Genomic DNA, 27,137 nt, shown 5'->3' with positions numbered 1-27,137 from the left:
TGAAGATTAACTAAACTGTAGGGGCCCAAAGAAGACATGAGTGTCCCTGTAGAGACATACCTCCCAAGGACTATTCTATACAAATGATACTTGGTCATTTACCATCAGTTTGTGTAGACAAATGTGATGATGACATTTTTGTATAAAAATATTTTAAACTATTTAGAACATTTAGAAAAATACCCAAAAAGAAAAAGCTTCAGAAACTTCAAAATAAAGATAGTATGGTCTTAATTCGTTGAAATACACAAATATAAAACCAATCATAAGAAAAAAAGACTTATTTTAAAGGCTGCTTATTGTAAACTGTTATAGCAGATTATCAGACTGATAATGTTTGTTCATTCACTCATACAAGCAATATTCAGTGAAGCCTGCTGTATCCATGGTACTGTGAGGAACCCTAGGGAGAAAGCAGGTAAACACTAAGATCCCCGCTCTGAAATCAGCTCCAATATTTTACAGAATTACATTTTCTCCCTACCAAAGTGTGTTTTCAGATATTAGCTGCTTCTTGATTGACAACAGCTCAAAAGCTTTCCTTCCATTTTATTAGTTTCTTCTTTCATTTCAGCGTTACTTTATTAATTCAGATTCTGAGTTCAGTCAAAGTAGAGAGCCAAAAAAGGTTTAGTCCTTGCCTTGAACTCAGACTCCATTGGTAGGGGCAATGAAATAAATACCAAAAGCTGTTTTTTGAGAGAATCAACAAGATAGATAGACCTCTAGCCAAACTAACAAAAGGGCCCAGAGAAAGTATCCAAATTAACAAAATCAGAAAAGAAAAGGGAGACAACAGGAGTGGAGGAAATTCAAAAAAAAATCATCAGATGCTGCTACACAAAAGCTTATACTCAACAAAACTGGAAAATCAAGATGAAATGGTTTTCTAGACAGATACCACATACCAAAGTTAAATCAAGATCAGGTAAACCATCTAAGCATGCCCATATCCTATATGGAAATAGAAAAAGTAATTAAAAACCTCCCAACCCCCAAAATCCCAGGGCCAGAAAGATTTCGTGCAGTATTCTACTAGACCTTCAAAGAAGACCTAATACCAATATTCCTCAAACTATTCAATAAAATAGAAATAGAAGAAATACTACCTAATTCATTTTATGAAGCCACAATTACTCTGATGCCTAAACCACACAAGTACCCAAACAAAAAAGAGAACTGAAGACCAATCTTGCTTATGAATATAGATGCAAAAATACTCAATAAAATTTTTGCAAACCAAATTCAAGAACACATCAAAACCATCATTCACCACTATCAAGTAGGCTGGTTCAATATACAAAAATCTATTAACGTAATCCACTAAACAAACTCAAAGAAAAAAAGAATACTGTCATCCCCTTAGATGCAGAAAAAGCATTTGACAAAATGCATTACCCCTTCTTGTTAAAAGATTTGGAGAGATCAGGAATTCAAGGCCCAGACCTAAACATAATAACAATTTACTGCAAACCAACAGCCAATATCAAATAAATGGAGAAATACCTGAAGCAGTCCCCCTAAAATCAGGGACAAGACAAAGATTCCCACTCTCCCCATGTCTATTCAAAATAGTACTCAAAGTGCTAGCTAGAACAACAGGACAGCAAAAAGAGATCAAGGGAATACACACTGGCAGAAAGAAATAAAGGTATCACTATTTGCAGATAATATGATAGTATACATAAGCAACCTCAAAAATCTTCCTAAAGAACTTTTCCAACTAACAAATAACTTCAGCAAAGTGGGTGGTTATAAAATTAACTCAGATAAATCAGTAGTCTTCCTTTATACAAATGGTAAACAGACTGAAATAGAAATTAGGGGTATTCACAATAGCCACAAATAATATAAAATATCTTGGGGTAACACTAACCAAACAAGTGAAAGATCTATATGAAAATAACTTCAAGTCTCTCAAGAAAGAAATTGAAGAAGATCTCAGAAAATGGAGAGGCCTCCCATGCTCATGGATTTGCAGAATCAATATAAAAAGTGGCCATCCTACCAAAGTCAATCTACAGAGTCAACGAAATCCCCATCAAAATCCCAAAATAATTCCTAAAAGATGTGGAAAAGCCAATTGTCAAGTTCATCTGGAAAGAAAAAAGCCCAGAATGGTGAAAACAATGGGGGGAATCACCATCCCTGACCTCAAGCTCTACTACAGAGCAATAGTGATAAAAACTAAATGGTATTGGCACAAAGACAGACAGGTTGATCAGTGGAATAGAATTGAAGACCCAGAAATAAAACTATACACTTATGCACACTTGAACTTTGACAAAGAAGTCAAAAATATACAGTGGAAAAAAGAAAGCATCTTCAATGAATGATGTTGGTCTAACTGGCTGTCTGTATGCCAAAAAAAAAAAAAAAAAAAAAAAAAAAAAAAATGAAAATAGGCCCATATGTGTCACCTTACACAAAGCTCAAGTCCAAGTGGATTAAGGACCCCAACATAAAAACATATACAGTCAATCTAATAGAAGAGAAAGTGGAAAAAAAGAGCCTTGAATTTATTGGCACAGGGAAATTTCCTAAACAGAACTCCAATGGCTCATGCTCTAAAATCAAGAATTGATTAATGGAACCTCATGAAACTGGAGAGCTTCTGTAAGGCAAAGGATATAATCAATAAGACAAATCAGCAACCTACAGATTAGGAAAATATCTTTACTTGCCCCACATCCGATAGAGGGCTAATATCCAAAATATATAAAAAACCCAAAAAGCTAACCAAAAAAACAAACAACCCAACCAAAAAAAAAATGGGGTATATAACTAAACCAAGAATTCATAACAGAGGAACGTGGAATGGCTGAGAAGCACCTAAAGAAATGTTCAAATACCTTAGTAATCATAGTAATTCAAATCAAAAAGAACCTGAGATTCCACAGGACACCAATAAAAATGGCTAAGATTAAAACCTCAGGTGACAAAATATGTGGACAAGGATGTAAAGAAAGAATAACACTTCTTCATTGATGCTGGGATTGCAAACTAGTACAACCACTCTCGAAATCAGTCTGTACGTTCCTCCAAAACTTGGAAAGAGATCTCCCTGAAGACACAGCAATACCAGTCTTGGGAATATACCCAAAAGATGCCCCAACATGACACAGGGGCACATGTTCCACTATGTTCATAGAAGCCTTATTTGTGGTAGCCAGAAGCTGAAAACTCAAATTCTCCATGACAGAAGAATGGATTCAGAAAATGTGGTTCATTTATACAGTGGAATACTACTTAGCCATTAAGAACAAGGACATCCTGAGTTTTGCAAGTAAATGGATGGAACTAGAAAATATCATCCTGAGTGAGGTAACTCAGAGCCAAAAGAACATGTATGCTGTGTACTCAGTAATAAGTGGATATTAGCTCAAAAAAGTACAGAATACCCAAGTTACAGTCCACAGAATTCCAAAAGGTCAACAAACTGAAGGGCCCAATTGGGTAGGGGAAAAGGACTGAAGCTCTGAGGGCAAGCAGAAAGAATGGAAACAGGCAGCCCCAGGAGGTAGGAGGTAGGGAGGACCCTCCAGAATGCACCAGAGACCTTGGAGGTGAGAGACCCTCAGAACTCAAGGGGGGGCCTAGATGAAATGTCTTACAGTGGGGAAAGGGAACTTGTAGCACCCACCTCCAGCTTAAATACAGGACATCAAGTAAGGGATGGGTTGCCATCCCACAATCAGTACTCTGGCCCATCCATAACTGTTTCTGTCTGAAAGAACTGCAGGGATTGAAGTGGAGAAGAGCCTGAGGAAAAGAAGGTCCAGTGGCAGGCCCAAAGTGGGATCCAGCTTAAGGAGAAGTCCCAAGGCCTGATACTATTACTGAGGCTATGAAGCACTCACAAAAAGTGACCTATTACGACTGCCCTCCGAAAGACCTAACAAGCTGCCAAAAGAGCCAGATGCATATATTTGCACCCAACCAATGGACAAAAGCTGCTGAGCCTGTGGTTGAATTAGGGAAAAGCTGGAAGAAGCTGAGGAGGAGGGTGATCCTGTAAGAGGACCAGCAGTCTCAACTAACCTGGAACCCCGAGATCTCTCAGACACTGGATCACCAACCAGGTAGCATACACCAGATGATATGAGTCCCCCAACATATATACAGCAGAGGACTGATGGGTGTAGGTTCAGTCAGAGAAGACAGCCTAACCCTCAAGATACTGAAGACCCCAGGAAGTTTAGAGGTCTGGTAGGGGTGGGTGGAGACATCCTTGTGGAGACAGGGGGCAGGGAGGAGGTATGGGATGTGGAACAGTTGGGGGGTGGACCAGGAGAGGAATAAAATGTGGAATATAAAAAAGGAAATAATAGTAATAATAATAATAATATAATAAATACCACTGTTTTACAATATAGAAAGAGAATAAAAATTTGTGCAAAAGTGTTATTTTTAACCAGAGTTATAGATAAATAGTGTTGGTCAGAGATGAATCACAGAAGAGGAGAAGTTTGCATCAGAGATAACTAGAAGCACATTGGGGATCAAGAACTAAAAAAGAATCTGAGCAGTGAAAACAATGTCAATAATTGGAAAGTAAGAGAAGATTGTATTCATATAGGGGTAAACTACCGAGTTCAAGCACATCAGCATATTGCATAAAGATGTTGATGTAGCTTATTAAAAAAAGAATAAAGTGTAACAAAAATGGCTCTACTACAAATAAAATGAATAAACACCTGTGAAAATATAATAAGAATTAAAAGAGAAGACAATGTAAAAAGAAAAAAAAGTCATATATCTAAATTAGTCTCATTTCCCAAAGCTCAGGGGAAAAAAACTAACCAGATCAGTTATGAAGGAAACATACACCAATATTCCACTCTTTGAGGAAAGGGAAACATGTATGTGTGTGTATCTGAGCACATGTATGTGGTTGTGGTGTGTGAGAATAAAGGTCCACATATGTGGAGGTGCACATGCCTGTATGCTGTACAGAAGCCAGAGCAGAACATTGAGCACTAGTCTGTTGCTTTCTTCCTTACTCCCTTGAGATCCCCCAGGGTCTACTTGTCTGCCTCGTCCCAGACTATACTGGGGTTATAAATATACCACTACATCATTCCCAAATTCAGGTTCTTAGACTTGTGGAACAAGCTTCTTCACTCACTGAGCCATTTTCTCTGCCCAAGAAGAATTGTTTCATGATAATACTGTGTTTGTAATATTATGTCTCTATAAGAATTGTTTTATGGAGAGTTTCATATGTTGCAATTCATAATAAATGAAATGCTTGAGTGCACTGGTATGTAGCCCAGGACTAGTAAATATTATCTTTACTAGTCTGCTGCAAAATAGGAAAATGAAAAATATAATGAGATTTTTTTTTTGTGAAAATGAATTTGTTTGGCTGAAGAAAAGGAGTATTGATTTCTTAAATTTGAGGTTTTAAAATGTTCTGTCCCTTATAAACTCCATGAATTACACATTGCTTAGATCCTCTGTTATTTTCCCCCCACACATCTTGTCTTGGCAAATTTAAAGTTTACATACACACACACACACACACACACACACACACACACACACACACACACACGTATTGTGTTATTTGTCTGAGTGGGAAATGTTCTTGTTCTCCAAAGGTACTCACAACATCCCATTGACCCTCAAATTGACAGCTATTAGACTCCCTGGTGCCATTGCTTCCTTGAGCAAAGAACTCCCAGCCAAGCAGTCAGATAAATTTCCCTCATTACCAACAGTAGCTGCTTCATACACTCTATGGACATGTTAAAGAAAGTACATGGCAACCGTAGACACACAGTGATTAAAGCACGACTCCTGTCCTAAGAGGACTATCCCCATCGTGCCTGTTTTAAACCACCTACAATAGACATTTTACCATAACAAGCCTTTGTGAAATCTAGATAACTCTATAGTATTTTCTGCCCAAGCAGAAAGAAACACCCATTCCCTGGATGCCTAGCAGAAGACCTGTGAGTGGTACAAACACATTTATTGATTGACCTGAGGGACTCCTGTGGGTGGGATAAGCATGGTTCCACCTGTGCTTGAGTATTACTCCCACTAAAGGTCCACGTACAGCTCTTCATTTTCCTGAAGGTGTACCTTGATTAGTTCAAACTCCCTTGAGACATCCCCTTTCCACTTATATAAATGCATTGTTTGACTCACTCTTATAGTAAGCCTGCAAACACCATGCTATGCTGTTTCTCCGTGTTGCAAGATTGACCCCAATAAAGGCTTCCCCTGAGTGGTGCGTTCTTAAATCAATAAGTGAACTGCTTATTGTAAACACAGAGAGGAGAGAATAGGACAGCAGCAGCAGCACTAACAGCAATGAGAGAGCAACTGAAGACTTCCAGAGAGCAGTGAGAACTGAAACAATAGAGAACAAAAACATTGAAGAAAAGCCGAAGATGAGAACCAAAGGGCCCTGTTCCCTAGGAGAGTGCCAGGGAACCAATCTTTAAGGGATAGAGGCCTTGGATACCCAAACCCAAAAACTTCCTACATGCCATGGTCAAATCCTGAAGATACCAACTCTCTGGACCAGAGAGTTATCACAGTTGTCACTATCGAGCTGTGGGTTCCGGTATGGAAAAACCTGTCTGAGAGCTTTAAAGCCAGGAGGTACTGTCTGCTTCTGCTACCTTGACACCTGGACCTGGTGCTGCTGTTAACCAATAATTACAATAGCTCCATTAACTGGGTCAAGAAAGCACCACTTTAGGGAAGCCTTTATTGGGGTGAATCTTGCAACACAGGGAAACAGCATAGGATGGCATCTTTCAGGCTTACTTTGACTGCTAAATAAGCCCAGAACAATAAGCCCCCAACATGAATGTATAGAACTAAATGTATATAGTTTCTAATGCATGGACCAGTATGTCCTAATTCTCGGGGTTTAGATCTCTAAGGCTGGGACTTCAACTCCAGTCCCTAGCCATTGGGTACTCACAGGCCCAAAACTGTCAGCCAGAAAATTTAGCCACACCTACCCACAATTCTTATCCTGTCTGAGCAAAAGGCTTCAGCCAACTGACTGTTAACAGATTGACAGTTGAATGTTAGAATAATAGCGTGGATATGACTCTGTGTCCATTCTCACCCAGGAGCCCAGATGTGTACAGTGTCTCAGATGATATTACCAAATTTGGGGAATGCAAACTGCTAAACAGCCAGAATGCTTAGGTTTGAACTGAAAAAGTATTTGAAATCCTGAGCAGAACGCTTGCCCAGCTAACTCAGATTTGGCAGAATTCCCAATAGGGTGGGACTTTAACAATCATATAATTCAAAAGGAGGTATACAAAGGAATATTTTGTGGCTTACCCAGCAGTGGCTGTGCCAAAAGTCAAGAAGGCTATAGGAAATGGGTGGGAAAAGAGGAAATAATAAAAGCAAAACTGAACAGAGGAATTTTTATCAAATGAACTTTGGAGGAATACCTTGACCTTTTCCACACTCCTGGTGCATGATTTCAAAACTCTTTCCGGTAGGTGGCATTAATATATATGTTGGCTGTACTCAATCCAGGCTGGGAGCCAGGAAAAGGGAAGGGATTTCTTTTGTGTTCTACTCCCAGTGTGTTCTAAATTTCACTTTGGTTTTTCACCTTCTGTAATACTCATATGAAGACCCAGTATCTCATTGCTTTTCCCCACTGGCATTGGAAATTCAGCTCTACTTTGTATCTTAATGATTAAATATAAATAAAAGAATAGTTAATAGGAAGGGAGCTTTTGAAGATCATGAGCAACCTACCCTGTAGCAAGCTTTCTTGGGCAGTTTAGGCTGTGGAACTCTTGACCTACTGAACTAAATGGAGGTTATTTATTCTGTCTTTAACCATATGTCATGAATACATCTGCTTTTAAATAAATTTATAAAATATTAATGTAATCATACCAAACTGCAGAATGGTGAGTACATCTATCAGGAGTTGTAGTATCCTTTATTCTTGTTTGTCTCTATTAGTAGACAGTACAGGAAGACAGGCATTTCCTTCTCATTGGAAGCAGCAGAACTTGTTTAATGAAGTGATGTTTCTGTAATCTGTGGTAAGGTAGAATTGTGAGTGACAGAGCTATATGAATAACAATGAGGAGGCAGGCAGAACAATAAAAGGAAGACAAACATTTCAATAGCAGGGAGAAATCGATGGAATTGTTTTGGTGGCATGCAATCTAATCTGATCTTTTCCTAAAGAAAATTAGCAGTTTGTAAGTGGGTGAGATAATGTTAACAGTTTCTCCAAAATCTTCTGTACAAGGAATAAACTTTTTCAAACACATAAATGGCACTCTGAATCAGAGTGTTCTTATTCTGCTATCAAGACAGAGGGTCAGGGACCTTAAGTTCTCTGAGATGAAAAGGGAAACTAGACACCCTCCCCAGAGCCTGTGTAGAGCCCAATGTCCTAAATGTTATGGACTGTAATAGTGAGTATCTGAATTAGTGAGTTTACCAGTGTGTGAGTCACAGCTGGCACAGAAGAATGAATATTTATCTATGAGGACTGTCATGCCAGAGGTCTGCAGACCTGTTTTGTTCTTTCATTGTTTCAGCTGAATTTCATTATGTGCCCCTGTTTACCAAAAGGGGAGTAGAAATACAGAGATGTAAGAAACTTTCCTCAAGGTCACGTACTGATGAGTATAAAAGAAAACAGTTATGAGAGCCTCAGGAGAGAATGTGTGTATAGTTGTACAGGCCTGTTGGATGGATAAAAGTAAGTAGTTTTATAAAATAAAATAGCCCTTGGGAGACAGTTTTTTTCTTCTTAAACCTCTCTATGGTATTAGCACCTCAAGAACACAGACATTAGAAGATGGAGATGGCCTAGCTTACTTAGCCTGTCTCTGTAGAAGAGGTTGTCCATTGGCCCAGACACAGGGTTTCTTCAATACCTGGCATGGCAGTGCTAAAGTTCTGCTTCTGTTTGAACCACAGAGTCTCTTAATGGTTTATTTCTGCCTTCTCCAGCATCTAGAAAACCACCTAGGAACTTCAGGATCACCTTAAGGACATACTGACAGGTGTTATTCCACTGATGTCTATAGCTATCATGATGAAGTCTTTGGGCGCAGGGCTCACTACTGCTAATATAACTGCTCCTTCACCAGAACAATCTTTTACAATGCTTTCGCTGTCTGGAGTATACTGTATATGTATCTATAGTGAGATACATATGGGAAATGAGAAGTCAAAGAAATTTGGTAAAGTCCCTTCTCTCAAATTGACTTTTTTTCTTTTTTACAGAAACAATTTACAATTAAATTAGGCCTGCTCTTAGATCCAGTGAAATGAGGCCCTTGCTCTGAGCCTGTATATCAGTGTGGACACTGCAGGCTTAGAAGGCATACCATGATATTTTCTAAGTCTCTCTCTAGTCCTGAACACTGACCAGGAAGTCAGTGCCATGAGATCAGGTACCAAGTCCAGAGCAGGATCTGTCTTTTCTACCCACCAGAAACAGCTTTCTTGAAAATTGCATCTCTCCTTTCCATGTCAGGGACTGATAAGAACTGACAATGTTATGAGTACACAGTAATCTTACTCTAGGCACCTATGGATCCTAGTTTTGATTTACCTGGTCTGGGTCACTCTCTAATCATATGAGATGCTGCCACACCCCATATGAAATCAACTGATGCCTCTAAATGCTTCAAGACATATGCCTATGAGTCCTTCCCAGAGTCTTGTTTCCAGGAGAGTGGTCTGTGAAGTGAATCACTCCATAGGCTGAAGTGATATGATTTTACAATGTACCACATGAGATTCTGCCATCAGAATGCTATTGATGCTGATTAGGGGGTGAGCCAATTTGTTCACATAGATAAGCCCTACAAAAATTGTTTGGATACCCTCATACTTCCTAGAGTCACACCTCTGTGTGAAACAAAAAGCAATGCAAAGTAAAATAAAATTCAGTGGTGAAAAGTCTGGACAGATTTTAGACATAATTAAGAATGCACCAGAAAAATCTATCAAGAACTCTGTGAGTATGTAAGACTTAAAAACCTTGAAGCACAGGGAGAATTCAGAGAGTCTCAGAAGATTTCCAGCCGTGGAAAACAACATGTAAAAAGATGCACATGTTAGATGTTTTTTGAGAAACTTCATGTTGTATGTTCTACTAAGCACATTTCATTCATCATCCCATTTCCTCCTTGTAGCTCCCTGTAACATAGGAGATATAAACCACGGTTTGCAGCTGAGGGAATGGAAGCACATCTTGATAAGCAAATGACAGAAGGCTCATCCCCAAAGTGTATATTGTTAATCACCGTACTGTACAAGGATAGAAAAGGTGCCATGGATAGCAAGAAGCCTTACCAAAATGGAGCCAAGGATGTGTACTGAAAACGAATGGAGATGGGATCCTAAAATAAGGCACAGCAGTGTTATAAAAGACACTGAATATCAAACAGGCATGCAAAGACTAAGTAGACTGGGATCAAACAAAATAATACCTACATCATGAAAGAAAACTGCACAGCTATATGATAATTAAGACTGAGAATTTTAACTCTGAAGAGGCATCTGCTTGATTGCTTTGATTTGATGTTTATAATGTTTAACATTCTGCCTCTGTGTTGACCTTGCCTGCTATCATTTATTGTCCTTTTTCCCATACTTTTCCAGACTTTGATCCTGCCCTTGGAATGATGACTGGAATACCACCAATAACTCCGATGATGCCTGGTTTGGGAATAGTACCTCCACCAATTCCTCCAGATATGCCTGTCGTAAAGGAGATCATACACTGCAAAAGCTGCACGCTCTTCCCTCCCAACCCAAGTACTAGCCTGTTTTCTGTTATTGTTGTTGGTTAAACTCTTCTTCAGATCCATATATTGAATTATTAGAGGCTATTCCTACACATGATCCAGCTTCATTAATGTTTTCCCTGGAGTCCTGATGGTACTATACAATATATCAAGAACGCTGCTGCTGTGGTGCCTAGATTAGCGCTGTTGGTTTAAAAGTCCATCTGGGTATTTAGACCATAGATCAAATGAACTTGCCTCATCAAGATAAATAGGAACCTTTCACACATGTCTTTGGACAATTATTTCACTTTCTACCATAAATAGGAATCTATTCATCATGAATCAGATGCTGCCAGGACCAGGACCATTCTATTTAGTGTGACCTGCTCATAACTGAAGTGGTTTTAAAATCAGTCAGAATTGCCTTTCCAGGTCTCTTGGTCACTTCTGCAAGTGAAAAATAGCTTAATGCCCTCTTATTATTTTAACTGAGTTGTTATTAACGGGGTATATCTTTTGAGACTAGTAAGAAACCTAGGAGATCAGCATTTAAGAGGAATGAATTTAGAAAACAATATTTTATTGCAAAGACAATTAGGGAATAAAAGATAAGATATTCTTTTGTAACTCTTTTTACAACTCCCATGGCCATTCCTGGATATTGGTTTTATGCATAGCTGGACAAACAATGCCACGAAAACCTATATCTTACTCTTAGTTCTACTGTCCCAATGCATGCCATGTCTCGTTTCCCTCTTTATTCTACCATTTTGTGTTTAGGTCATGGAAAGGTGTACATCCCCAATTGTTCCTTTGTCATGTAAAACAACCTATGAATGTAGACATTGCCAGGGTTAAAGCTGAAAAGGCAGAGTCCGGCTGATTTAATCGTCCATGTATTGTGTGAGCAGCCTGTGCTAGACTTTCAGTATTTCAGTCAAGTCTAAGTTAACAGGATGGCAGATAACCTGTAATGTCCAGAGTTGCTGCAATGGATGTTCAGCTTAAGGGACCAGTTTCTAAGTCTCCAAAGAATTGTACAAATGTCCTGTTCTTGCTTTGTTTTCTTTTTAATGCATAGGCCACATTATTAAGCAGTCTTGGAATGCATATCAAAACATGTCTTAAAGATGTTATAGCTTCATATTCTTTAGAAAAGAAAGAAGTAAATTTCTCAAATATATTTTCATCTCTTTCTACCTACAGCCATGATTTCTTGGTTCTGAATTGGAAGGGCTACAGAGTAAGAAAGCAGCATTTTCCCAACTGCCCAATCAGTTAGTTCTTCATCTTTGTACTAAGGAAGGCTGACAGGGCAATTAATGTCTGTAAATGAGTGGCTTCTGGGAATGAATCTGCTTTAGAATTGAATTCAGAAATAACACTCCCATGAAGCTTAAATCAAACTAGTGCTTTATTTGCTTTTTAGAAATGGATTTTGTTTAAAGGGAAGTACTCAGATTAATTGTGTACAAAAATGTCTAACTAAGGCATGTGTCTCTTAATTCTTTGCTGCAAGTGTGGCAATTATGCCATTTTTATTAACAGTGGGGACTTGGTTTTGTGACGGTTTAAGATAGGAAAGCAGGCAGTTGATATGACTTGAACCCTTTATCACCTCCTGGGCCAAGTAAACCTAATTTATGATAAGGCTTTGATTAAAAGCCTCACAACTTATCCCTTCTTGACTCTGGTATATTCTCTTAGATTCAGTGGCCTCTGACTCTAAAGTCTGTCTCAGCACTGAGATCCTATTACGCAGAGATAATCCCAGTGTCTTTAGTCACCATTGAGACTGCTACTAACTCCTGTTGCTTTATTAGAAAATGCATTTACTATTATTCCCTTCCTCTGTCCCACCAGACTATCATTCCAAATGCTTGTCACATTAATATCATACAGTACTATATAATATTACCCCAAGGCACTCAATTCATAGTCTAACTCAGTGGTTCTCAACCTTCCTAATGATGCAACCCTTTATAATACAGTTCCTCATGTTGTGCTGACCCCCAGCTATAAGATTTTGGTTGCCACTTTAGAACTGTAATTTTGCAACTATATGTGTTTCCTAATGGTCTTAGGCTTCCTCTGTGAGAGGGTTATTGACCCCCAAAGGAGTCGAGACCCTCACGTTGAGTTTCTACTTGCCAGGTGCTTACCCTTTAGTCAGATTCAACTGCTTCCTCATCTCACACTCTTACCTAATGCCCAGCTCCAAATGTACTCTCTTCTGGAGTACTTTAGCATGGGAGCTATCAAAATTAAATCCGTAGTAAATCATCCTAATAAATTTATATTTAAATGCTCAATCCAATGGAATCATTTCATTCCTTACTTTATGTCAGCTGTATTTAATGCTATTGACCCACTTGTCCTTCTTGAAAGCTTAACTGATTTAAAATAATAAGAACCACTCAGACCAGCCAGATAAAGAATATCAAAATGCTACATACTGAGGAACCCAGACATTTCAAAATATTTTAAGAAAAGACAAAGGGTTTGCCATGCAAGCCTGGGGACCTTAGTTCAGATCACCAGCACCACATAAGAGCTGGGTATGGTACGACCCCAGCACTAGGAAACAGAGGCAGGCAGATCTCAGCAGCTTGCTTGCCAACCAGTGTAGCCAATCAGTAAACTTCAGGTTCAGTGAGATGCTCTGTCTCAAAAAAAAAAAAAAAAAAAAAAAAAAAAAAGCATTAAGACAGTAATAGCAGAATATCAACATATAACACACCCACAGGAAGTATACATAAAATTCTGTGTATTCCTTACCAGCAAAAATTCTCTAAGTACTTCATTTGTGCCTGGTGTTTGCACATTTCCCCTCTTGCCATTTAAATCGTCCCTGGTGTTTTTGCTCTTAAAAGAGCATGTCCCTCATTTAAGACAACTAACGCTTCAGTGCTCCCATGCTCAATTGTCTATTCTCTGTGTATCTTCCATTCTCAGCTTTGTCAGTAGTTAGTTATGAGACACTGACCAGTCATTTAACTACCTTTTCTCTCAGCTTGTTTATCTGTAAACTAAGGATATCTGGTTAGATTAGCCTATGATAACTACCCTTTTAAAAACTACCACTATAAATATTTCTCTAGGTTAGACTCAAAATACACTAGAAAATCAAAAGAGGATTAGATTATAATACATGAAGCTTTTTTACATTTGCTATATAAGGCATAATACATTAATAGTTAAGTACTTTGTCTCTGAAATAACACAGGCCTTATTTCATAGCTCAGCTTTTCACATCTTTAACCATGAAATGTTGATAAGTGACTGAACCTCTCTGATCCAGACTAGGTAAGATAAGGCCTAACCTAAAACTTTAATGAAATTTAGTAAAGAGGAGTAGACCTAGCACTAGCCTTGGTTTTAGGAGTTAGAGTATAGTAAAAGGTAACTGTCTGCAGCACATATACTTTTCCACAGATTGGCTATCAATGAATTACTGAGTCTTGATTAGTGGTTTTTTTTTTCCAATGAGAAAAGAAAGCAGTACCATCTCTCTATGGAAGTCATATTGTTCAAGATTTTTCACTTCTGCTGCAACAGACAGGTGAAATTTTGAATGTATAGAAAGTAACAGTGAATGAAGAATGGCAGATGGAATTTCATCTGCCACCTGTGTGCAAACACATATCAAGACACCCACTAGCCACAAAAGGCAACACTGTCTTCATTTTGCCATATCAAAAGAGACAGAATCTATTCCGCTTCTGAAGGCTGGATTATATAAAGAGAATTAAAATAAATGAGTAAATTGAGCATTAATAACAATTTGCCAGCCTTCTGATTGTTTCCCATTAGCTGGGATTACATTAAAAATGCATCTGACCCTTACTGATTGTCTGTAAGGCCTTCGCGCTTAGGCTGTCTATTAAAATCTACTCACAGACTTCTCATTGCATACATTCTGACAAACTAACTAAGCGTTCTCTGATGCTCCTCTGAAAAGCAGAATGCCATGCAAATGGTATTTGGGTCATTTGTGTAGTTCTCTGCCTCCCGTCTCAAAGACCAACAATGGACTCTTACTAATATTGATAGTCATACTTCCCAGAATGGATGCTTCAATGTAATTAGAATTGCTAGACACTCTTCCTTTTTCATTTCCAAATACGGTTTGTTTTTGTTTTTTATTGGTTATTTTATTTATTTACATTTCAAATGTTAGCCCCCTTCCCAGTTTCTCTTCCACAAACCCTCTATTCCTCTTCTCCCCTCTGCTTCTATGAGGGAACTTACCCACCTACTTTGGGGCATCCAGTCTCCACAGGACTAAGGGCGTCCCCTTCCATTGATGCCAGATAAGGCAATTCTCTGCTGCATAAGCAGCTGGATTCATGGGTTCATCCACATGTACTCTTTGGTTGGTGGTTTAGTCCCTGGGAGCTCTGGGGGATCTGGCTGGTTGATAATATTGTTCTTCCTATGGAGTTGCAACCCCTTCACCTTTTTCAGTTCTTCCCCTAATTCCTCCATTGGGTTCTCTGCACTCAATCTGTTTGGCAGTGAGCATCTATATCTGTATTGGTCAGACTCTGACACAGCCTCTCAAGAGACATCCATATGAGGCTCCTGTCAGCAAGTGCTTCTTGCTATCAGGAATAGTGATTGGCTTTGGTGTCTGCAGATGGGAAGGATCTCTAGGTAGGGCAGTCTCTGCATGGTCTTTCCTTTAGTCTCTGCTCCACTCTTTGTCCCTGCATTTCCTTTAGACAGGAACCATTCTGTGTTAATATTTTTGAGATGGGTGAGTGCTCCCCGACCCCGGGAGCCATACCTAACTTCTTGATATGGTGTCTACAGGTTCTCTCTCCCCTTTCTTGGGTATTTCAGCTAATGTCAGCCCCATTGGGTCCTGGGAACCTCTTGCTTTCCTGGTATCTGGGATTTTCTAGTAGCTACCCTCAGTTCCCCATTTCCCATTGCTACACACCCCTGTTCAGTTTTATGACCCTCTGTATATCTCTCATGTCTCCTACCATACCTGATCCTGTACCTCTTTTCCCACCCCTCCCTCTCCATCTGAGGTCCCTCCCTCCCTCTACCTCCCATGATTATTTTGTTTCCATTTCTAGAGGGGCTGAAGCATCTACACTTTGGTCTTCTTTCTTCTTGAGCTTCATATGGTCTATGAGTATTAAGGGTATTCCACGATTTCCACTTATCAGTGAGTACATACCATGTGTGTTCTTTTGTGATTGGGTTACCTCACTCAGGATGATAGTTTCTAGTTCCATTCATTTGCCTAAGAATTTCATGAAGTTGTTGTTTTTAATACCGGAATAGTACACCATTATGTAAATGTACCACATTTTCTGTATCCATTCCTCTGGGTTGTTTCCAGCTTCTGGCTACTATAATTAAGGCTGCTCTGAACATGGTGGAGCATGTGTCCTTGCTATATGTTGAAACATCTTATAGGTATATTCCTGGAGTGGAATAGCTGGGTCTTCCGGTAGTACTATGTCTAATTTTCTGAGGAGCCACCAGATTGATTTCCAGAGTGGTTGTACCAGCTTGCAATCCCTCCAGAAATGGAGAAGTGTTCCTTTCTCCACATTCTCACCAGCATGTGCTGTCACCTGAGTTTTTGATCTTAGCCATTTTGACTGGTGTGAGGTAGAATCTCAGTGTTGTTTTGATTTGTCTTCTCTGATCACTAGGGATGTTGAACATATATTTAGGTGCCTCTTGACCTTAGGAGACTCCTCAGTTGAAAATTCTTTCTTTAGTTCTGTATCCCATTTTTAATAGGATTATGTGGTTCTCTAGAGTCTAACTTCTCGAGTTCTTTATATATTTTGGTTAATATCCCTATATTGGATGTCGGGTTGGTAAAGATCTTTTCCCAATCTGTTGGTTGCGATTTTCTCCTATTGACAATGTCCTTTGCCTTACAGAATCTTTGAAATTTTATGAGGTCCCATTTCTTGATTCTTGATCTTAGAGCATAAACCATTGGTGTTCTCTTTAGGAAATTTTTCCCTGTGCCTAGGTGTTCAAGGTTCTTCCCCATTTTCTCTTCTATTAGTTTGAGTGTATCTGATTTTATGTGGAGGTCTTGGACTTGAGCTTTGTACAAGGAGATAAGAATGGACCACTTTGCATTCTTCTACATCCCTACCACCACTTGAGCCAACACCATTTGTTGAAAATACTGGGAGGGGGATTGTTTTGTTTTCTTTTAATCTACCTGCCTGTCTCTGTACCAATACCATGCTGTTTTTATCACTACTGTTCTGTAATACAGCTTGAGGTCAAGGATGATGAATCTCCCAGAAGTTCTTATTGTTGAGAATAGTTTTTGGAAAGACTAGTTCTTTATTCTCCCAATTATCTTAAATCTGTACATGAACCTTTCTTTGTCTCCATACTGAGTACTGATTTAGGCACTAGCCAGCCTAGCATATTATCTGATAAATTGGTAGAGTTTAAATTTGTCCTCTTATGGAGTTCTCATTGCTGTGCAATTGGAAATTGGGCCTAGAGCATTGAACTGTTAATTATAAACAGATACTGCCCTTTAAGGAACACAGTATCCTTTTTTTGTGTGCTTTAGGCATACACTTAAATCTCAGCAAATGTTATCAAAAATGTCTTCTATATTTACCTAAGGAAAATAGATACATCCCTGGCATTCTTAACATTGCTCTTAGTAGATTTTATGCTTTATTACTTAACAGAAGTCACCATAGAAGATCATAAAATGTTGAACCCCACAAATGTGGTTAGGGGATGGACATTTGTATTCTGGGTATGGAATATAACTTTCAGAATAACCATATATTCTTCAGTCTGTCAGTAGGCTTAAAGTAGGTTCGTGTCATGTAATTAAGGTGATATTTGCTTCACAGAATATTATTTACCTCACAGCCTCTTCAATAATGAGTTCCAGATGCCTTTTTTATTCAAAAATAGGATATTATTCTAAAGCTTTTTGTTTGAAAGCAACTCTGTCTAAACAGATGGTCTTGAAAATTCATTATGATTTTATACAGTGGCTGGATTGTATTCTGTGGTCAAAGCTGCATGCACCTTGGTGACCATAACTTCCAAGCTCAGCCTCATCAGGGTAAATCAAGGGGGCTTGTATTTCACAAGTCTAGATCCTCACTAACACTGTACTCCAGACTTGTGATAAGGTATTAAAAAGCTCCGGATTGGGAGTTAAGAGACCTGGGTTCAATAAATATTAACATTGCAGTAGCTACTGTTTATTAGGAAGCCAAAAAGTACTAGAGTTTGCACAACCTCCAAGATGGACAATGTGCTATATCGATAGTAATGCCAAAAAAAATTTTTTAAGGTAGGTAATGGTATCCCTATTGAATAGATTGAAAACAGAAGGTTTCATAGGCTGTGTAACTTCTCCATGGCCACAAAGATTAAGTAAGCTTTAAATACAGGTTTTGTTTTTCCAAGTTGAAGATGTCTTTATCTAATGTGATGTCCTCCTCGAATGAGACATTTCATTTAGCCAAGAATTTTCCTCTGTAATATCACAGGTTTAGAATGCTTAGTGGCTTTCAACCTTGCATACACACTAAGTCTGTCTGATGAGCTCACATAAAGCACAGACTGCTTCCTGAGGTAATGTAATCATCCTTATTGGTATGGGGCCAGGTATTATTTGTTTAACTCCTAAGTTGATCCTTTCATGCTACCAGAGTTAAGAATAACTGGAATTATAATGATGATGCTATTTTTCAGTTGTTTAAAAACTCAAAATCATAAGTCTAAAGCAATTCTCAAGCCCTTTCTTACCTTTCTGCTAAATAACCACCTCATTTAATAGCCATAAGTGAGATAGTTCAGACTCCTGCTTGCTCAATACTATTTTCCCCCTAAGCCTCTCATATGAAACACACAAGGAAAAAAATAAAATGATGAGTTCTTTAAATTAAAGAATTCAAAAGTTAGCAATTTATAGGTTCTTCCTTCATGCTCTTTATCAGCTATGTAAGTGGAAAAGGTTATTATGAAAACCTCTGTCTTCTCAGGCACGCCAGTAATATGTGCAGCAGTAGCACAGTGAGGTAAGTAGAGATAATGCTAACCAAGGAAGCTCCCAAATCAACTGCTTGCCAGCTTGGATATGAGTCAGGTAGATGCTTCGTCCTCATCTGTGAAGGATTCTCATTCATTTTCACAGGGGAGCTATAATCCCTGATTATTGAGCTCTCCAAATCTTGAGCTGAGAGAATTGAGAGCTGAATGGAAAGAATGGATTACACAAAGTAAATCCTTGCAGACATAAACCACCACTAGAAGAGAAGGAAAAAGCCATGGCCAGCATTTGTTTTGTTGGGGTTTGAACTATAGGATTTGACTTTTAAATGCTTTGACACGTATAAAGAGTAGCACGGAGGTGATGGATCCAACAGCCTTTATATATACAAGGAGCGGAAAGCAGTGTTTCAGCAGAGGGAGAATCAGCTCACTGGGGAGGTTTTAATGACTCTCAGTGGCAAGATTTATCTCACTTTAGTTAATGGTTTTCCAGGCAAGCTTTGAGTCTCTGCTGTGTTATACCCCCTTTTAAATGCTGCAGGATTGGCTTTGGGACTGACTACTCCAGCAAGAAATTAAAGGAAGAGCTTATTTGTATTTATATCTTTTAAAATCCTCAAAAATATAAAACGGGTGCTTTGTACTCTAATGTGTTCTGATTTGTTTAGCCGTGCCATTCTAACAGCTATGAATGCTTTTGTACATATTTAACTTGTAATTGTCAAATTAGTCATGAGCCACTTCTTTCGATAAATAGAATAAATAATAGAATAAATTCATATAAGTAGAATATGGTATTCTGAACTAAGCAGACTATCAGGGACTGCAGGTGGACAGACTCCTGAATGCCATTGGTTAATCTAAGTGAGACTTCCCCTACTTACTATTGTTAATACAAATGACCAAATATAGTAACAGCATCACTGGTTTATCGCAGCAAAAGTAAGGGACTAAACTAAAGATCTCAAGATGGGAAAGACAGATCTCAAGAAGAAGAACCTTCATTCCATAGCAATCACAGTGACCAAATCATTGGATAAAATGCTTTTCGGGTTCATGCAATAAATTTTCTGTAGGGTAGAGATAAACGCCATCGGCGCTAAAATTTTTTGGGGGAACAATAAGACTGACTGTCCCTGAAAAAAAAAGCCAGGTTTTAAAGAGCTCGGGTGAATGTTGATATTTCAGATGCTTTTGTCTTTACATTTAGATCTCCCACCACCTGCAACACGAGAAAGACCACCAGGCTGTAAGACTGTATTTGTGGGTGGCCTGCCTGAAAATGGAACAGAGCAGATCATTGTGGAAGTATTTGAGCAGTGTGGAGAGATCATCGCTATCCGAAAGAGCAAAAAGAACTTCTGTCACATTCGCTTTGCTGAGGAGTACATGGTGGACAAAGCCCTCTACCTGTCTGGTAAGTGTTGATATGTGACAGTTGTGTTCACAGGGCAAAATGCAGAGATCTGAGAACAGAATCATTTGAGTCACCAGAAGCAGTGTGTAGGCTAAAATGGACTCCCTTTGCCTTAAAAAAATGGAAAAGGCATGTTACCTCTTCTCCAGCCTTCCTCCATAAAGCCATCAGTCACTGCCTCTCAGTGTCATATCCCAACTCTTTCTACACACATGTCCCAAAAGCACAGGAAATTCTAGATCCCAGAATGTGCCATGTTTATGTCTATCCTTCTGCTGTAATTACTTTGCCCATGGCAATACAACACACATACACACACACACACACACACACACACACACACACACACACACACACACACACACACACACACATCTTCATACTCTATTGCTACAGGTGAAGTGTGAACTCTTTGGAAGCTTTTTCTAATTTATCTGTCCAGTATGTTCCCAAGATGGGTTGGGCACCTTTTCATGAGTGCTCCCACATGTTGTCTGTTACATGATTCTAGAACTGATAGATACTTCTGCATCCATCTGATAAGGCATACTCACTGCTAATAATAATGATAACTGACAGTAACAATTTTCATAGGGGATAAAAACAACTAAAAATGGCATGAAAGAGGGATGGAAAAATGGGAATTTTTACTGACTCCTAAGAAAGATATGCAGAAAGACCTCTTTCTTTTTAAACTGTATTTAACATATATCTGCTGTGTGTGCGTGTGTGTGTGTGTGTGTGCATTTGTGTGTGCATTTGTGTGTTTGCATGCTTATCATGGCCTGCATTGGGATGTCAGATGACAATTTACAGGAATCAGTTCTCTCCTTCTATCATTTGAGTTTCCAGGGATCAAATTCAGGTCCTTAGATTTAACAGCAAGTGTCGTTACCTACTGAACCATCTTGTGGGCACAGAAATGCTGCTGTTGTACCACGTCTTCAACATAAAGAAGATATTTGCTGGTGATCAGTTGTTGTGGCTTAAATGATAATGCCCCCCCCCATAGGCTCATATGTTTGAATACTTGGTCCCAAACTGGGAAAACTGTTTTTGGAAAGATTAGAAGGTATGGCCTTGTTGGAGTAGATGTACAATTGAGGGCTAGTTTTGAGGTTTGGAAAGCTCATGAACTACCCAGTTAGCTCTCCCTGCCTCCTACTTGTGGATAAGGATGTAAGCCCTTAACTACTGCTCCAGCTCCATGCCTTCCTGCCTGCCTGCCTCCTGTCATGTTCCCCTCATGATGATCAAAAACTCACCCTCTGAAACTGTAAGCCACAATAAACTCTTTCTTTTATAGATTTTCTTGGTTGTCATGTCTTATCACAACAATATAAAAGTAACTAAGACAACAGTAGAACAGAGAAACATATGAGCAAAATTACAAAAAAAAAAAAAAAAAAAAAAAAGTGGAAAGCCTTGGCAAATATTCCAGAAGTCCTAGGTGATAGTTTGTGCAGTAAGCAGAGGTGAGAGAGGGTTGGAAAACAGAAGTTGTTAATATACATTGAAAGGTTTAGCAGCCGGGTTTTTAAACCCCCCAAAAATAGGGAGTATAGAAGATAATTTTAAGCAAGAAATTGTGACTGTCTGTGAAAGATTAATCTGACATTTCTGTATAAAAATGCATTAAAGGGAAAAAAAGAAACGAGTATAGCAGGTCAGTTTAAAGGCTGCTGTAAAAAGCCAGTGGGAAGGTAATAAGAATTTGAAAAAAATGGGCTTGTAGCATGGGGAAAGAGAGGGGCATTAGATGCAGAATGCACCTTTTACAGTTGCTACGTGCTACAGACTATCCTAAAGTATAGACAGCACTTAGCAACAATAAAAGAGCAGTCTACAATAAACTATTTTAATAAAAATGTAAATGTTTCCAAAAGCCCTAAATAGTTAGACATAAAGAAAACATACTGTTCAGGAGGCACCCATCTAATCAGGACTGAAATCTATTCTCTGTTTACATTCGTCTCCTACAAACATCCACAGGACTGCCAAAGGAAGAGATCACTGGCAAGCAGTACTGTGAAAATAACTAAATTTTGCTCTAAATTTGAGCATTCTCCTGGGGAAGGTCACGAGTGCCACAAATCTCTTGAATGGGATTTTTTTATGTAATTAATAAAAGAAAAGGGCAAAAAGAAACAAAAGAACAAAATCCACTCTAAAAGGTGTTGCATGGATGCAGGAAGAATCATTTTGTTTGGAGTGGAAGCTCTTATGGATGTACACAACCCATAGCATCTTTACTGTTGTTTCTAGGGCTTTCATTTCCTCACCCCTTGTGTGAGTCATTTGTAGCTCTACTTTTTTAATGGCTTAGATGATATGTAAAACAAATGGTTTCAAAAGTACCCCGCCAAATTGAACAGGGTCTTTAACAAGCTTGTTGATAAAATGTTATTTTCTCTGAAATAACTATGTGGCACCCTTTGTCTTACTAGGCGTTGTCTATTGCAACAGTGAATAGAAACATATAGATATGATAATTGATACACAGAATTCAAAATACAGTTATATAATTTGTGATATATACTACAAAGATGAGCCTATTAGCAACCATTCAAAGAATTAAAATTTCATCCATTCCCTAAGACTTCCTTTGTCCCTCTTTGGTAATTCTTCCATCTTAGTTCATTGTCAATCTGTTCTTTATCAGATTGGTATGCATTTCTTGGAACTTCCTGTAAGTGCAATTATACATTATGTATGCTCTTTCCCTTGCAGAGATCCAGATTTCCATTTGGTATCGTTTCCCTAGTGCTTGAATTTTCTTTAACATTTTTCATAGCACCAGTCAGTTCAGACGGTTTCAGAATTTGTATGTTTCAGAAAGAATGGATTTCAGCATTCAGGTGGCTAAGAGACAAGAATCATGATTTTAAGCCTAACCTGGGCTACATAGCAAGAAGCTGTCTCAAAAGAAAAAAAAAAAACTAACATTTTGTTTGAGAAAGATCTTTTATATTACTTTTATCTGAGATAATAACTATCATTTTCCACTTTCTATTCTCTAAACTATCCCATACACCTCCTCTCTTTGCTTTTCTCAAAAGCAAACCTCTTCTTCATTAATTGTAGTTGCATCATATATGTATATACAATTATTTCCTTAGTACAACGTACTTAGTCTATATAACATTACTTGTATATATGTTTTCAGGTTGACCATTTGATATTGGATAGCCAATTGTTTGAGATACACATTTTTTATTCTTATAATTAATGCTCTTGAGCTTTGTTCTGTGATAAAAGCATGAAACTTGGGAAATCTTTATCCTTTTAAGGCTTGTTCTCTGGGCACTGTTCAGCAGGACAAAGCAAGCCAGGGCTAATTTTTCTTCACTAGTAAGGCAAAAGCTTTCTGATACCCTATCTCTGTTATGTATGAGGTTTTGTCCTCTGTCCAGTAGAGAAAGAAGCTGTTTCCAGACGTGTGTGAGCTCCAGAGAATATAGCTTCTAACACTTAGATGCTTTCCACTTATGATTACTACTGCAAAAACATTATTGTGGCCATCTCTGAAGATCTCTACAAATCTCTTAAATCCTTTCTCTGTGCTGATTCCTTCCCTCTGACACTCTGCATCATGAACACTGTTTCCCATAGTCTTCGGGGGATCCTAAGGAAGAACACCAGTCTGTGTCTGAGCCTCCCATTCCTCACTAATCCTAGAAACCTTGTCTAACTAGTAGCTCCTTTCTCTACTGGACAAATCTAACATCCTAGATTCAAGTTCTGATTCTTCCAGTTACACCACACCCACACACACACACACACACCCCACCCCACCCCACCCCATCCCACCCCTGCCACCGAGGGCAAACTGCTTAAGCTCTCTACCTTCTCTAATATACATTTCCTTTTTGGTAAAATAGTCTGTGCTAGGAATGAAATAAGATGGATGTATATATATTTGTGTGTGTGTGTGTGTGTGTGTGTGTGTGTGTGTGTTTGTATTTGTATTTGTCTCAGCTCCTGAAACATAAAATGTACTTAATATCTTAATTGTTTGACAAGAACTTTGATTAGACTAATATAATTGGCACAAAAAGGAGATCTAGGAAATTGAAACTGATTTTCTAAATCCAAGTTCTATGATTTTTCTAATTACATCAACATTTTTTAGTATACCAAACTATGTACTCTCTGTGTCTCTAGTTTCTCCCCCAGAAATGAAAGTTATCTAGAGTTCCCATCTGCATCCAAAAAACAAATTTTAAAAGTTAATTTATAAACTAACACATTTACATTTGTCCAAAATTCTATGGGATGGTTATAACTTATATTCTTCAAGTTATCCAAAAGCACTATAGCAGAGAAATGCCATTCCCATTCTTCCCAGCCCCTGGTGTAATATAAGGCTCATTCTTTCATTGATGTTGTTTTGTTTTTCCTAACTCTTTGTATTTATATGCAAATGTATGTGTGTGAATGTATGCATGAACACCTTTGTGTGTATAAATGTGAGTTTGTGTGTGAGTCCTTGTCTTCCATCTTGTTTGAAACATGATCTCTTGCCTGCTGCTATTGTGGTATAACAGCTTGAACTTGAGCTCCTTAGGATCATCCTGTCTCCATCTCCCATCTCACCATAAGAGCATTAGGGTTACAGACATTTGCTACCACACCTGGTTTTTAATGGGGATTCTGGCGAACTCAGTTCCTTGTAACTATGCAGCAAGGGCTTTACTCACTCAGTCATGTCCTGAGCCCCAAATGCACATCCTTGATGTCATGTCAAGTGGCAAAGTAGAAAACGGGCATCCTAAAACAGGATCATCTAAAAGCATAGAATATAAAAGTGTTGTTAAAACGTGTTCTGTGTGCTCTGGGGAATGATCATTCTTTCTGTTGTTAATAAGTGAGTTTATTAAGTATATGATTAATCAAAGTAAAAGAAAATGATAGAACAGAATATAATCAAATTGAGCACTCACAATACCCACCATAAATCCATTAGGGAAGCTCCATTGAAGTGGTCAGCAGAAATTACTGATTGAGAGAGTCTAGGCAGAGCAAAATATTCCCTTAGATAAGGACTCCAAGTAAAAGCTACAACACAAAGACAACATCCTAAAAATGGAGGTTTACAAGCACCCAGTAGAGACAGACTGGAGAAGCCTTGATAAGGCAGCCAGATGAAGTTCCCCAACAAGATTCCTGGGCAGAGAAGAATATTCCCTAGAGTGATGCTTCCAGGTTTGGTTTCTGTTGTTGTTTGGTGTTTTGTTTTGTTTTGTTTAAGGCAACAGATAGAAATAGCATTGTCAAAATGGGGCCTCACAGCATCCCTCAGGAACCAACTGGGAAAGTTCAACTAGTCAGGTGGAGGTCCCACTTGAGATTTGCCTCCACAGATGAGCTTTCTATGGCTAAACTTCCCACTCTAAATAATTTTATACCATGTGATAAATGATAGTAACATCTGTTGCAAATGACTAGCTGCTCTCAAGGGTACAGTGCTTTTTACTCTTGGGCTGTTTGGCACTTCTTTCCTCCTCCTTGTGACAGTGTATAGAATGAAACATTAACCTAAGTCCTTTGATAATTCACCTTGACACCACTAGGAAAGAATTTGGTGTTGTGTAATCACTTAGAATTACTGAAACCATCTCTAAGACATTGAACTTCTAAAAGAACATAGGGTTGTTGGCTTACTAGTCTTGTCTCCTTTCTCCCCTTTCCATTTTAATTTAGGTTACCGAATTCGACTGGGCTCTAGTACTGACAAAAAGGACACAGGCCGGCTCCATGTTGATTTTGCCCAAGCTCGGGATGACTTATATGAATGGGAGTGTAAACAGCGTATGCTAGCAAGAGAGGAGCGGCACCGTAGACGGATGGAAGAAGAAAGAATGCGTCCACCATCCCCACCCCCAGTGGTCCACTATTCAGATCATGAATGCAGCATTGTTGCTGAAAAACTAAAAGGTACAGAAGACATCAAAGCCCCATGATTAAATGAATACCTTTCTTTAAGCACTGTAATAAACATCATTGTGCTGTTGCCAGTTACCCTTTTCATTTCCAACTAATATATGTCTTCTGTTGGAGGCTTGCTGATGGTACCAAGTAACTTCAGAACCAGGAAATGTGTTCATCCCACCTGTGTATCTGTTCCTTCATTGCCTCAAAGCTGACACTTTCTATAGAGATCAGATAACTAAGAAGAAATATTTTCCCACTTAACACCCTGGAAAATTTTAGATGGTTTAGGATCTACATGTGTGTCCACTTTCTTAGATTTGAATTTTCAATCAGTGAGTACATCATCATGAGATAACTGGATATGACCCTGTGAAATTTCAATGAAGTTCTCATTTGAGAGATGGCAAAATAAGCTGGTATAGTGGGACACACTTATAATCCTGATACTCTGGAGGCTGAAGCAGGAGGATCACCAGGCCAGCCTGGGGTTTAGAATGAACTCCTATCTCAAAATAAATAGACAAAACCAAACAAAGTTGTCTAAATGGAGGACCAGAAATTATTCACTGTGTGTATGTATTGATTACCCTGAAGACTTAGCTACTACCCATGAAATAAAGTCTCTATCATTGTTAAAGACCAAGTTATTACATAAAACAACTATGGACATTGCTAGATATTGTGAAACAAACTCCTTTGTTGTTGTTGTTGTTGTTGTTGTTGTTATTCCTGTTCTTGCATGATTGTTAGAGCCACTTTGCTAATTTGACATTAATCACCTTGTCTGTTCTCTTGTCTTATAACTCAAATCCAGTCTCTCATTTTTCTGAGTGCAGTTGATTTTATTTCATGAATGCTGCTGTGCCATTCATCTTACTCATGACACGGAGGAAGCTCTAATGGTATGAATTTGCCCTGCTTCTGGGCTTTCATTTCAGCAGGATCCCACTAATTGTACTTTCCAAATAAATAGGTTTCACTTGCCAAACTTGTTTGCCTTGCAT

The 27,137-nt window shown here is 38.6% G+C and overlaps 1 protein-coding gene across 3 annotated transcripts in view; it reads left to right on the top strand.

The window, feature by feature from the left end:
- ENOX2 (ecto-NOX disulfide-thiol exchanger 2) overlaps positions 1-27,137 on the top strand; it is a 282,303-nt gene that overhangs the window by 209,867 nt on the left and 45,299 nt on the right. For all 3 annotated transcript variants that reach the window (XM_080909606.1, XM_080909605.1, XM_080909604.1), the window contains exons 4-6: positions 10,633-10,788; positions 19,993-20,199; positions 25,903-26,136. In XM_080909606.1, coding sequence (XP_080765732.1) covers positions 10,633-10,788; positions 19,993-20,199; positions 25,903-26,136 — 597 coding nt within the window. The remainder of the gene's footprint in view (positions 1-10,632; positions 10,789-19,992; positions 20,200-25,902; positions 26,137-27,137) is intronic.

Source organism: Micromys minutus (assembly GCF_963924665.1).
Source record: "Micromys minutus genome assembly, chromosome: X".
Lineage (NCBI taxonomy): Eukaryota > Metazoa > Chordata > Mammalia > Rodentia > Muridae > Micromys > Micromys minutus.
The sequence above is the reverse complement of the archived record's forward strand: the minus strand, read 5'-3'. Positions and strand labels throughout refer to the sequence as shown.